The 14,328-nt window shown below is 35.5% G+C and overlaps 1 protein-coding gene and 1 pseudogene across 1 annotated transcript in view; both read left to right on the forward strand.

Annotated features, from left to right (window-relative positions):
* The first annotated feature begins 11,716 nt into the window (after positions 1-11,716).
* The window catches only part of LOC125618515, a 4,042-nt pseudogene continuing 1,430 nt past the window's right edge, over positions 11,717-14,328 (forward strand).
* Nucks1 (nuclear casein kinase and cyclin dependent kinase substrate 1) overlaps positions 12,959-14,328 on the forward strand; it is a 13,671-nt gene continuing 12,301 nt past the window's right edge. Inside the window, exons 1-2 of the mRNA XM_015483344.2 lie at positions 12,959-12,966; positions 13,083-13,132. Coding sequence (XP_015338830.2) covers positions 12,959-12,966; positions 13,083-13,132 — 58 coding nt within the window. The remainder of the gene's footprint in view (positions 12,967-13,082; positions 13,133-14,328) is intronic.

The raw sequence follows: 14,328 nt of genomic DNA on the forward strand, positions 1-14,328 counted from the left end.
TATCTTGTTTTATCCTTTCTAAAAATATTTAACCAGGGTATTTTTTTTTAATACCCATAAAACAGAAAAACTTAAAAGCTTTTGTTACTCAAGGTAATAGAGTAGTAGCAGAACCATGATCTAATAAATCAAATCTAGCTATAGCATTCTTTCATGGTACCACTCTTTACTACCTAGTATTTGGTGTTAAAATGGTCAGGGTTTTTTTGTTGTTGTTTCCGTTTTGTTTTTTGCTTGGGATCCAGCTTAGACTTGTTCATGCTAGGCAAATGTTGTACCGTTGAGCTACACCCCTCATCCTGAATACATTCTTTATTCATAGATTTTTAGCTCCACATAGGAATTTTTTTTTGGAGAAAACATAGCCAAAATATTTCAGTATGAGCACTGTTTGACACTATACAAAATAATTTTCAGATACATTTTTTTTTTAAATAAAAGCATTACATTAAAATCAGTTTCTTCAGTTTACCAGTGATGATTTTGAAACCCAAAGAATTAAATACAGATAATAGCAAGGCTGCATTTAGACTGCCTGAATCTTAGCCATTCTACTTTCAGCATATTTACTGTATTTGGTTCCACAGAGAATATATTACAGGTACAGGTCCCTGATTTGAAACCTTTGGGGCCAAATGTGGGAATTTTGAGTTGTTTTGGTTTTCTTTTTAATTTAGAAAAGATAATGGGGTACATATAACATAAAAGTACTACCTCTGGGGTAGTACTATAATCAAACACATTGGTATCTTATGAAGTTTTATGAATATTCACAGAGGAGATGGGTTTGTAAATTATGAAAGAAAAATGGTTTTCAGAACTTAGGGCTTTCTGAACTGTGAATTAGGGATTGTGGACCTTTAATGGCATAAATTGAAAAAAAAAATCACTTCTAAACTCAAGAGAGCTGTCAGTCACTGAGCAACTCTTAGGTGCCAGGTATTTGGCCAGGTACTTTATACAACTATTTCAAAATCATGCAGTAGTTCTTCAAGCAAGGTATATATTATCCCATTTCATGTGTGAGGCCTGGGGCTTGGAAAAATTAAGTACCTGGCACAGTTCACCTAACTATTAAAGAGACAAATCAGGAATTTGAATCCAGGTGTGAACAACCAAAAGCCATTATGATCTTTCTCATGTGGCACTGTCACAAGGTGTGGTTTTTCCCCCGCAGTGACTGTGCACTGTCTTTGGAGGGTGATGACATTTCATATTGGGACTTGTGGGGAGGGTTAACTTTAAGGAAGTTGGGAGGGTGGTAAAGGACACTCTTGGAAGGAACAAAGCATGTAAAGCAATTAAATGAGGATAAACTTGACTAGGGAGGAAAAATTGAAATTAGTTTGAGTCTTTTGAGGGAAAATGTCAATGATAAATGGTATTATTGCATTTACGCATTTCATAATATGAGGGCATTTCCCTTGATTAAAATATGCCAAAGAAATACAAGAAAGTTATGTGCTTATTTTACATTTTTGTTTTGTTTTGATACTGGGGTTGAGCCCAGGGGTGCTTAACCACTGAGCCATATCTCCAGCCCTTATTATTATGTTTTATTAGAAACAGAGTCTTGCTGAGTTGCTAAGTGCCCCTTCCTAAATTGCTGAAACTGGCTTTGAATTATGATTCTCCTGCCTCAGACTCCCAAACTGCTGGGACTACAGGCATCCACCACCTACAGCTTGTTTTACATTTTTTTTAAAAGAATTATGTGATCAAGTAGTTTGTTCAAAGAACAAAAGAGTCTTATCACTAATTCATTATAAAGACTAAAAGAAAAATCATGGCAATTGAAAGTTTCAACATCTATTAACAAAACTTGTTAATGCCATTAAAATTAGAAGGAATTTAATATTAGGAGTTTAACTTGACAAAGTTTCAAAAGTAAGTGGTTAAATTTTTATTTTTTTAAGTCTCGGTGATAAAATTTTTGCTTTTGAGGTGCTGGTGACTGAGATAAAAAACTAATTCTTTGGGGAGATAGCATGGTATAGCAAAAGAAACCCTGGGTGGGGGGGGGGCATGTGTTTCATCCTCTTTTAGGTTTGTATAATGGACATGTTGAACTTCACTGGAGTATTACTACATTGCATTTAACAAAGCAAGCATTTTAGTTTTCAAAGCTTTTCTCATTGGTTTGAGCTCTAAAATTACCATTCATGGGGCTGTGGTTGTGGCTCAGTGGTAGAGCACTTGCCTAGCATGTGTGAGGCACTGGGTTTGATCCTCAGCACCACATAAAAATAAATAAATAAAGATATCGTGTCCATATACAACCTAAAAATATAAATTAAGATATTAAAAATTACCATTCATTATTAAGAAGGAGAAAATAATTTCAAATAAAGATTTTTGTTTTGAGCAGTGTTTGGTCTCTTGTTTCCAGAAATGTAAAACAAGGCCACCACACTATAAAACTCAGGGACATCATCCTCATTATAGTCCATGTGTATGTTGAACCTATATAGTTGTGTGATTTATAGTCTGCATAGCCAGAATTTATTTCTGTTTACTTGAACTAATAAAGATATTATTGCTATAAAGTGTTAATTGTTTGCCTTTTTAAAAATTCTTAGCTGCAAGGATAAATGTGACTTAAGATTCAGAAGTAGTTTTTTAGATGGTTGAGACAGCACCTAGGGGACTCTGTAATGTTGTATACAAGTAGAGAAAATAATTGATTTAGCACAGGACCACTTTGGTCAAATTGAGCATCCTTTTTTTTATTGTGGGAAAATCTGACTATCATTTGGCAGTGGCCTACATCAGTAATCCCAGCAACTCTAGAGGCTGAGGCAGGAGGATCACGAATTCAAAGCCAGCTTCAGCAAAGGCCACACTAAGCAACTCAGTGAGACTCTGTCTTGAAACAAAATACAAAATAGGGCTGGGGGTGTGACTCAGTGTTGGAGCACCCCTAGTTTAATCCCAGTACCAAGAAATAATTTTAAAAATATTTGACTATCTAGAGTCAAGGAAATGAAGCTGATTATAGAATTGCATTTCCATGTTTAAAATAACTACCATTTAAGTAGTCATAATTGTAGGTCTTTGAAATACTTTAGATGAAGAGACCACCTGCTGCCAAGAGTTGCAACTGGGTATTGCATATTTTCAGGTGCCTTGAATTGTATTTTTGTTCAGTTTCCACTAAGCAAGGTACTCTTCAGAGAGATTTCCTTTCCAACTACTTTTGGTTGTATAGAATCCTTCATTTGTCAAAATCATAACCTGAAAAATAAACTACATGAAAAATTAAAAATTGGGTTACCAAGAAAATAGAAGTCCACCCTGCTATGTTTTTGTTGTTGTTGGTTTGTGGTACTGGGGATTAAATCCAGGGCCGTGTGCATGGGAGGCAAGCACTCTACCAACTGAGCTGTATCCCCAGCCCATCCTGCTATGTTTTGAGCTAGGATAACAGATGTATTGTCTTCCAAGAACATGCCACAGCTGTAAAGTTTCATGGCAACCTGTTCTTTAGTTGCTACAGTTCTTTTTTCTAGGCAGGGCTGGGGATTGAGTCCAGGGGTACTCTACCACAGAGCTGCATCACCAGCCCTTTTTTATTTTTTATTTTGAGACAGGTGTCACCAAGTTGCCAAGGCTGGCCTTAAACTTGCAATCCTACTTTAGCCTCCTAAATTGCTTGGATTACAGTGTGCCACTGCACCCTTCAGTCACTACTGTTTTCTTAACAAGAAACCTGGTTTCTTCAAAATCAGAGACTTAGAAAGATTTTTGTTTAGAATTATAACATCACATTTTTGTTAGGAAGATCTTAGTCACTTTGACATAGAGAACTAGTCTTGATTTACAGTTTCAGTGCTTTGGATGAGGGATTGCTAGCCATGAAATTCCAGATCTATCTTGCCTTCTTCCCCAAGAAATAGGACCCTTGGTCCACTTTGCAGTCCAGACCTGTGTGTACACCTCTAACACATACTCCTACATTTAGAGCCTGTCGAGACCTGCTGTTTTTACCTTAGTTCTGTATTTCCCTAAAATCCTAGAATTTTTTTTCTCTGATATCAGATGCCTGGCACTACTGATGTGCTTTGTTTTAACGAGTCAATACATCTCACTTGGTCAGGCCACAGAATTGTCCCTGGTGATTGAGTTAGGCAGTTGAGTAGATCCCATATGGTTTCCAAACACCCTCTGCTGAAAAGCAATCCTTTAGTTCAATAATGTGTAAACCTGAGACCCCTGAGTCTTTACCATTTGAGACTTCTCTGTCCCCATTTGCATAGGTTTTACAGTAAAATTCAATTGGGAAAAATCTTCTAGCACATCTCATATAGCAAATATTTTATCTTATACTCATTGACATTTGTGTGTGATTTTCCTATGTAGTGGAACTGAATATGGTAAGTCAGTGAAATATCTTGAGCCTTGGTAATAAAGCATACTATATAAGAATTAATATTTGTGTGGATTAAGACAAGTTAGTAAAATGTTTAGTAGAAAAATGTCATTTATCTAAAAAACGTGTCTGGCTCATCATCCAGACTTTCTATAATTTTCTTGTTTGTTTGCTTTCCTGTATCTGATAACTTTGTTTTTAATTTATATATATAAGATATATTATATATATATTTATATATATATATATATATACACACACACATACACACACATATTTATAGTATATGCATGTATTTATATATAAATATTTTATATGGGTATATGTATGTATATATAAATATATATAGTATTTGCATATATATTCATGTATGGTACTATGGATTGAACATTGAACCTAGGGCCTAGTGCTTGCTAGGCAAGAACTGTACCACTAAGCTACATCCCCAGCCCTTGATGTTTTAAATGTGAATGACAGAATGACATAAAATCTACTTAAAATTACATATCTTAGGGGCTGGTACTGTAGCTCAGTGGCAGAGTGCTTGCTTAGCACATGTGAGGCACTGGGTTTGATCCTTAACACCACATAAAAATAAACATACAATACAGGCACGCTGCGTCCATCTACAACTATCAAAAAAAATTTTTTTTTAAATTATATATCTTAGAAGGAACTTGAAGGTAAAGATAAGTGAAATAATTGTAAGAAATTGTCCTGAACTAAGTTCATGTATCCTGGGCCTCAATGAGCTAACGTTTTTATATCCTGAAATATCTGATATGTAAGATTGCTTAATCATCTGAGGGATAGAATAATAGAAAAAGGTAAATGTCCTAGATTTTAAAAAAGAGCAGATAGTTGATGTGTAGAAATTTTAATGGGATCAGTTCCACAGAAGAGTAGGCTTTATAATGTTTAGGAAAGTTCTAGAGGTTGCCCCAGTAGCATATGTGAGTTTGAAATAGGATGGACTTAGGTTGGAAAATAGTCTTTGTTGTAGTAAATTGTTTATTGAAGTAAAGTTATGTAGCCTTTTTGAGCATTATTTTCCTCAGGCAAAATTGATACAATATTAATTAGCTCCTCTTAGAGCAATGTGAGAATTTTTTTTTAAGAATTTTTTTAAATATTTATTTATTTTTTTTAGTTTTCGGCGGACACAACATCTTTGTTTGTATGTGGTGCTGAGGATCGAACCCGGGCCGCACGCATGCCAGGCGAGCGTGCTACCGCTTGAGCCACATCCCCAGCCCCATCAATGTGAGAATTAAATGAGGATTTAGATGGAGCAACTCTGAAACTGCTCTTGTAATCAAAATTCATGGTTTCACAAAAAAATCTGATTTTGTAGATTAGTAGTCTTCATAATGTTGAATTTCAGGGATATATCAGACATTTGATTCACATTTTATTTTTTAAATATGGATAATTTGGGAGACATTGTTTTAAATGTTTTTTTTTTTTAATTTTAATATTTTATTTTTAGTTATCGGCAGACACAACATCTTTGTTTTGTTTTGTATGTGGCGCTGAGGATCGAACCCGGGCCGCACGCATACCATGCGAGCGCGCTACCACTTGAGCCACATCCCCAGCCCTTAAATGTTTTTTTATTGTTGACGGACCTTTATTTTATTCACTTATTTATATGTGTGCTGAGAATCGAACCCAATGCCTCACACATGAGGCAAGCACTTAGCTACAGCCCCAGTCCCAGGAGACATTTCTTTTTTTAAATATTTTTTTCCCTTAGTTGTTGATAGATCTTTTATTTATTTATACGTGGTCCTGAGAATCGAACCCAGTGCCTCACACATGCAAGGCAAGTGCGTTACCACTGAGCCACAGTCCCAGCCCAGAGACATTTTTAAAATGTGAATTATAAGACCAATTTATACTTTTTTTTCTTTGTAGTGTTAGAATTTTTTTTTTAATTTAACTTTTTGTTCTTTTGCAATTGAACACAGGGCCTTAGCATGCGCTGTACCTTTGCGCATACTCCTAACCCCAAGTTTATACTCTTAAAATGCTACTTATACTTACAAATAGTTGTGTTTTATTTGTTGTTTCTAGGCAGTTTTCTGGTTAGTTGGTTTTTGCTTTGTTGTTGGGCTACTGGAGATTGAATCCCAGGGGCACTATACCAAAGCTACCTCCTAAGCCCTTTTTTAATTTTTGAGATGGGGTTCTCATTAAGTTTTCAGGGCTAGCCTAGAACTTTTTACTCCAGCCTTAACCTACCCAAGTGCTAGGATTATAGGCTTGCACAACTACTCCCAGCCCTAGGCAGATTTTGTTTGAACAAAAGTATACTGCTTTGAGTTATCTATAATTTATGTCAAACAGATCCTTTAGTGTTCTCTGCTTAGCTCCCCACTTTACTTTTCATTTCTACATTTTAAATGTATATGAAAGTGGAAGCTTCCTGGTTCAAAGCCCCGTGGGAATCATCCAGGAATTGGTATGTTATGACCAAAATCAACTTTTTTTTCCTTGATGCTTGAGATTGAACCCAGTGCTTTTGCATATACTACGTACATGCTCTAGCACCAAATTATATCCCCAAGCTCCCTCCCCAAGTTACATCTAAAATCTAGATACAGCAGTTATATAAGCTTTTTAAGTGAGAACAGGCACAAAATTGGCATTTAAAATTTCTGTGTTTCTGCCAGGAGTGGTGGCATACATTTGTAATCCCAGCAGTTTTGGAGGCTGAGGTAAGAGGATTGCAAGTTCAAGGTCAGTCTCAGTAATTTTAGCAAGAACCTATCTCAAAAATTCAAGAACAGTTTTTAAAGGGTCAGGGATGTGGCTCAGTGGTTAGGCAAACTTGGTACCAAATTCATGGTACCAGAAATAAATAAATAAATACATGCATACATACATACAGTTTTTGTGTTTCTGCCAGGCATTGTGATGCAACATTTTTAATCCCAGTGACTCTGGACACTGAGGCAGGAAGGTCACAAATTGAAGGCCAACCATGCACAGTGGTGTACACCTGTAATCCTAGCGGCCCGGGAAGCTGAGGCTGGAGGATCATGAATTCATAGCCAGACTCAGCAACTTAACGAGGTCCTAGAAGCAACTCAGAAAGATCCTATACCTAAATAAAATATTAAAAAGGGCTGGGGATATAGCTCTGGCAGAGGGCCCCTGGGTTCAATCTCAGGACCTCAAAAAAAAAAAAATCAAATTTCTTTCTGGCGCAAACTTTGAGACTAGTTTAAATGGAACTCAAGTTGATTTGAGTATTGGGAATTGTTATAACCCATTTGATGGTTTTAAAATGCTATAACTTGCTGCTTTCTTGGATCTAAATGGTGGGGGTTTTTTTGTTTGTTTTTGTAGTGCTGGGGATTGAACCCAGGGCCTTATGCATGCAAGGCAAGCACTCTACCAACTGAGCTATATCCCCAGCCTGATTGGATCTAAATGGTAACCTGAAAACTTTGCCATAAAGTTAAAAATCACTTAGTATAAAAATAGGGAGATGTAGGGCTGGGATTGTGGCTAATTGGTAGAGTACTGGCCTGGCATGTGTGAGGCACTGGGTTTGATTCTTAGCACACCACATGGATAAATGAATAAAATAAAGGGTCATCAACATCTAAAAAAAAATAGGGAGATGTAAGAAATAGTAGCTGATATTAATTGGAGAATAATCTTCCCGACACTCACTTATTCTTAGAACAATCTTGAGAGGTATTCCTGTTTTAAATGTGAAGAAAAACTGAAGTTCATTGAGGAGAAAGCACTTCCTTGGGGACATACCACTAGTAAGTGGCAAAGTCAGGATTTAAATCCAGTTTGGAAATTCGTTTTTGACCTCTCTGATATATTGTAATTTTACAATATGGGCCTCCAAGTTCTAGTTATTACCCATTATACACTGGAGAATTAGTTTAGCTTTGGCTTGAATTTAAATAATAATATTTTGAGGGACTAATGTTGTTTCTGTTTAGGCTAGAAAATCTCTGAATACTCAAATCCCTTATATAAAATGGTATCTTTGCGTGTAACCTATGCATATTCTTCTGAATGTTTTAAAGTCATCTTTAGATTACTTGTGATGTCTGTATACTGTAAATGCTGTGTTAATAGTTGTTATACTGGGTCTGAGGTATAACCCATTGGTAGAGCACTTGCCTGGCATTCGTTAAGTCCCTGGGTTCAATCCCCAGCACCACACACACGCAAAAGTAGTTGTTATACTGTATTGCTTAGGGAATAATGACAAAGAAAAATGTCTATACACTTTTTTTTTTTTTTTAACACTGAATGTTTTTAGTCCATCATTAAATCTGCAGGTGTGGAACCCACATTTAAAGGACTGACTTTAGTAGAATTGGTATTTTTTTTTTTTTTAGGTATCTTTAAAAGGCAGGACATAGTTTGAGAAATCAACCAAATTATTATTATAAGTCAATATATCTAGTCATTATGAATGGCCCTTGTTACCATAGATCATTTACCTAAATAATCCTTTCCTTTTTATCAATTTTTTATTAGTTTAATTTGGTTTGGCTAGTTACCCTTAATAAGACTCCATTCCTATACTCATATTTTGCTTTCCTCTGTTTTTTCTATTTGTTTGTTTTATTAGTTTTTAGTTGTAGTTGGACATAATACCTTTATTTATTTTTATGTGGTGGTGAGGATTGAATCCAGGGCCTTGCATGTTTTAGGTGAGAACTCTACTGCTGAGCCACAACCCCAGTCCCTTTACTCTATTTTAATAGTTTTTATGACAATGACATATTTAAAAAAAAAAAAAAAAAACTTGTTATTTTTAGCTATACATGACAATAGAGTATATTTTGACATATTATACATACCCATGGAGTATAACTTTTTAGGATCCTATTCTTGTGATTGAATATGATGTAGTGTTCAAATAACAATTCAGGTCCAAATAACATAATTCTCAAAATTCTGGCTGTTTTCAGATCATTTAAAAGTTTAAATATTGGTGGTTTTAAAGGAAGGGATCATCTTTCGATTCAGTTTTGAAACTTTCTTATTTCTCAGTATTGTCTGCATAGAATTTCTGTAGTTCTCTTTGAAAATTAGAATAGAGAAAATATACTTAATAATAGACTTTTCAACTAAGTTGTTTTTGTGTGTGGGATTTTTCCTTTTTTTTCTCTTTGCGGCATTGGAGATTTAACTTGGGTGTGTTACCACTGAGCTACATCACGGCCCTTTTTATGTTTTTGAGACAGGATCTCACCAAGTTTCCCAGGCTAGCCTTGAATTTGAAAATTTATTAAAGAAACAAGTTATTTCATAGGAAGGAAACAGTTTTGTCTTGAAAGGCAATTGTTAGTCAAATGCCTGATGGGCTGAAAATGACAGTCTTGCAAACTTCATCTCTACTGATGCCTTTTCCCACCCTAACCCTTTGCAGATGCTAAATCCATTTACACATCAAATACATTGTTTGAGGGGCTGTGTTGGTGGCTCAGTTGTAGAGCCCTTGCCTAGCATGTGTGAGGCACTGGGTTGATTCTCAGCACTGCATATAAATAAATAAATAAATTCCCATCAACAACTAATAAAAATATTTTTAAAAAATACATTGCTTGAATTTGGTGTTCCTAATGAAGAAGAGACAATCCCTGCCCACAAGAAGCTTAAGTTCAGTAAGACAGAAGTTTTAGCAAATTACATAGTATCAAAGGATTAAGGGTGTTGAGAGGTCAAGTTGGATTTGAGTGGGAGTAACCGCACAGCCTTCTGGGACAAAGCAACAGGAGCAAGTGGTAAGAAACCACAGGATTGGAGGAACTAGGTTGCTTGATTGTCAAGTGGCAAGAGATGAGATCTCAAAGACTTAAAGGATATTGGATATTATTCTATAAAACAGAAAAATAAGCTTTAACAGAGCTCTCAAATTTGACCTAAAAGCAAACTTTTTACCTTGCCCTTTGCCGTAAATGTGGATATCCAGACATGATTGTTACTTCCAAGAAGCTCAGATGATGAAGAAAACATGACTACTCCTTTTCATGTCAATGAATGCTGTAATGTAACTAACATGTTTTTCCTTGCAAGGAATGGGTTCAGTTTATATTCATATGATGCATCCTTTTCTATTCTGGTAGCATACATAAAGTAGTCTCAGGATTTATTTATGGCTACTTGACAGAAATTGAGTGATATTTTTGTTGCCATATCACAAGTACGAGATAAACTAAAATTATGCCTACAAGTTTGGAACCTAGAGTCCAATTATTAGGGATTAAGATTTCAAACTTCCTCTTCTGGGGTTGAGAGTATAACTCAAGGGTAGAGCTTATGTGGGGCCTGGGTTCAATCCCTAGATTACAAAATAGATAAATCTACCTGCTGTTGGTTTATTTCATGGACTTGTTCAATAAAAAGTTTTGTTTTTAAATCGTCCCTCTTCTGGGTATTTTCCTTTCCTTGTTTCCATTTCCTTTTTTGTTTGTTTTGTAAATAACACAGAAGATGCCTCTCTGCATTGTAATCATAATACTATTTTTCATGGCATTTGTCATTAAAAATAATCATTTTTCCAGAGCACAGTGGGCATTTCCATACTAGCCCCCAAATACTTTTTTAAATAGTTACATTTTCATTAGGATAAAACCTATTTAATAGGATATTTACCATCTTGACCATTTAATGTACAGTTTAATAGTGGAAAGTATATCCTAACTACTCATTTTCCCTCTTCTAGCCCCTTGCAACCACCATTCTATGAATATAACCACCTCTGTGAATATGACTACTGTAGGTCCCTCATATAAGTGGAATTAATAGACTTTTTTTTTTTTAGACTTTTTTTTTTAAACAGGCAAAGATATCATCCTTACATATCATGATAATACTAAATAACCAGTGCTTATACTCACTGTCTTTGGATCTTAAGTGATGTCCTATTCTATACAACCAGGAATATCCTCTTAATACCTTGATTCACTTATATGTGCATCTTTTATCTAAGACACTTTTGGAAGCTGGTCTGTGTGGTTTCTAACATGGAAGCTTGCTAATATTTCTAAAGGAGGAATTTCAAATTTAGATTTAGTAAGAAAGCAAAAATTAAGATTAGTTTGAGGCTGGCACCCGGGGCAGCAGCTCTGGAAGCCAGCCTGGTCTGGTGACCTGCCAAAGGTCCCAGAAACCTCTCTGCTGATCTAAGGGTGCAGCATAAGTGGCCAGAAGTTGTAAGTGACCAAGGGAACTGCTGAAGGAATTGGATGAATATTTTGAGAAGTTTGAATGAAGGAGAGATGGTTGATGCCCAGAAAAGGTGAGTGGTACACTGCATCCAGACAGCTCTGATTTGGAGCTAGGAGCAGGGCAATGAGAAGATTCAAATTGAGTCAGATGGCATAGCTAGTAGAGAACCAGGGCAGATAAGTCATGTTGAACTTTTTTGAAGCACATCAAGAGAGTGTGACACCATTGCAAAGTGGCAAAACTGGCCAGGATAAGTCCAAGAATGAGATTATCACACAGGCAGGAAAACTGAATAACAAGAGGTCCCAGCCACAATGCAACACTAAAAATGGAGAGAATGTATCCAATAATCATAACCATGATAACGTCACCTTGGGAACACCCAAGGAAAAGAAAGCGAAGACCTCAAAGAAGAAGAAAATGTTCCAAGGCCAAAGCAGAGATGGAAGCATCCCCTGCAGACCTTCCCATTAACTCAAATGAACCCAAGTACTGTGCAAACAGCTCTCCAATGGAGAAATGATAAGCTACCACAAGGAAGAGTGCCCCATCCAGTGGTTCCACTTCTGAGTATGACTCAGTCACAAACCAAGTCAAGTGATACTGCACCAAGTGTCAGGGAAGATGAGAAAATAATGACAAAGCACTGGAAAAATCCAAAAAAGAAGACTTAAAAAACAGTTTGTGGACATTAAACAGTCTGAAGAGAACACAGTCAACCAGTATGTTTATTACATTGTCACTTTTGTTGAGGTGTGGGAATTGTCAAATGTAAATTTTTTTTGAAAAGATTGTGTCCATCTACAACTAAAAAAATTTTTTTAAAAATGATATACCCTTTAATAAAAAACATCTTTTGACTAAATCAGTAAGCTTTAGTCTCCTTCTCATGTATAACATTTAATTTAGTGTTATTATATTTTTTGTTTTACTCTAACTATATTATGTCTAAAAATTGATGTTGCCTTGAAAACAAAGTTTAGCAGTAATTTTGTTTATGAACTATACATGTGTATAGCAGTAAGAATAAAAATTTACAATTTTGCCTTGCAAATATGGTATCTGTATAATGAAGGTATGGTGAGTTAGTTTATTTTGCTGACGTGTGTTTTGGGAAGGTAGTTTTATGGCATTTGAACTGTCACTGAGATGAGCAGTATAAAAAGAATAATTTGAAATATTTTGAATTAAGCTGCATTTTCCTATAACAAAATGTGAAGGGCTGGGGTTGTGGCTCAGAGATAGAGCGCTCGCCTAATGTGCATGAGGCACTGGGTTCGATTCTCAGCACCGCATAAAAATAAAGGTATTATGTCCACCTACAACTAAAAAATAAATATATTTTTAAAAAATATGAAGTGTTTTGGCTAAAATATGGAACTGTTAAATAATTTTCAGAGAGCTATTCTAATTCTGTGTATGAAATAAAAGTGTACGTTCTGATATCTTGGAAAAGTTTTGCATATATATGATGTTAATTATTCTCTTCTTTCTACAGAAACAGGAAGGTTGTTGATTACTCACAGTTTCAGGAATCTGATGATGCAGGTATGTTTTATGATTTCAACAAATTTTATGTTGGACTGACTAGTGGAAGAGTTGGCAGCTAATATATCATATTTTAGTAATAAATTTTATTTGTTCATTTTGCAGTACTAGGGATTGAACTTAGGCCACTTTACCACTCAGCTACATCCCCCAGCATTTTTATTTTGAGAAAGGGTTTCGTTAAGTTGTTGAGGCTGGCCTCAAACTTGCAGTCTCCCTACTTCAGCCTCCTCTGAGTCAACTTGGATTAAGGCATGTGCCACCGTACCTGGTAGAATAAGTTTTATTTTTTTATTTTTAGTATATTTATCCAAATTATTTGTGTTAACCAAAATAAAAGTTGAATTTGCATGGGAATTAGCTTTCTTGTAAGTCATAGATAATAAACACTTAATTTTTTTTCTCACATGGTTTTGGAGTCCTAAAGTTAAATGTCCTATAATTCCAATATAGTGTTTATTACTTAAAATATCTCCTGCGAGCCAGGCACAGTAGCCTGTTTGTAGTCCCAGCTATTTTAGAGACTAAAGCAGGAGGATCACTTGAGCCCTAGTTTGAGGCCAAACTAGACAACATAGTGAAATGCTGTCTCAAAAAATTTTGGCTATTATCAGAGTAAAACCTGTGTCTTATATTGGAGGGCAGGGTTAAGGTTTTTACATAATAAAGTAACTAAAATGGGATTCCATTTTGTGTAACAACTTTGATTTATTAACTAATTCATCATAGTATTTCCTTCCCTCTTCCTTCCTTCCCACTCTTCCCCTCCCCCCCTTGGGAAAGCTTTGAAAAATGCAGAAAGATACAAAAGAGGGCTAGGGTTGTGGCTCAGAGGCAGAGCACTTGCCTAGCATGTGTGAGGCACTGAGTTCAATTGTCAGCACCACATGAATAAATGAATAAAATAAAGATCCATCAACAACTAAAAAATAATATTTTAAAAAAAAAAAGATATACAGAGGAGTAAAAACTAAATACCAAATGCTGCCATTTTGCTCCAGGAATTTTGCTCTAAATGTTTGTATTAATAATTTATTCCTTAGAACAGTCCCATTAATATGAGATGTGCTATTACTATTCTCATTTTATAGTTAGGTAAACTGAGGCAGAGAGAATATTCAAGGCCCATTAGCTAGCAAATAGTATTTCAACCTTTTTGTTAATTCCTAGTCTTTTTTTTTTTTTTTTTTTTTTTT

This window comes from Marmota marmota, unplaced genomic scaffold (genome assembly GCF_001458135.2).
Source record: "Marmota marmota marmota unplaced genomic scaffold, marMar, whole genome shotgun sequence".
Lineage (NCBI taxonomy): Eukaryota > Metazoa > Chordata > Mammalia > Rodentia > Sciuridae > Marmota > Marmota marmota.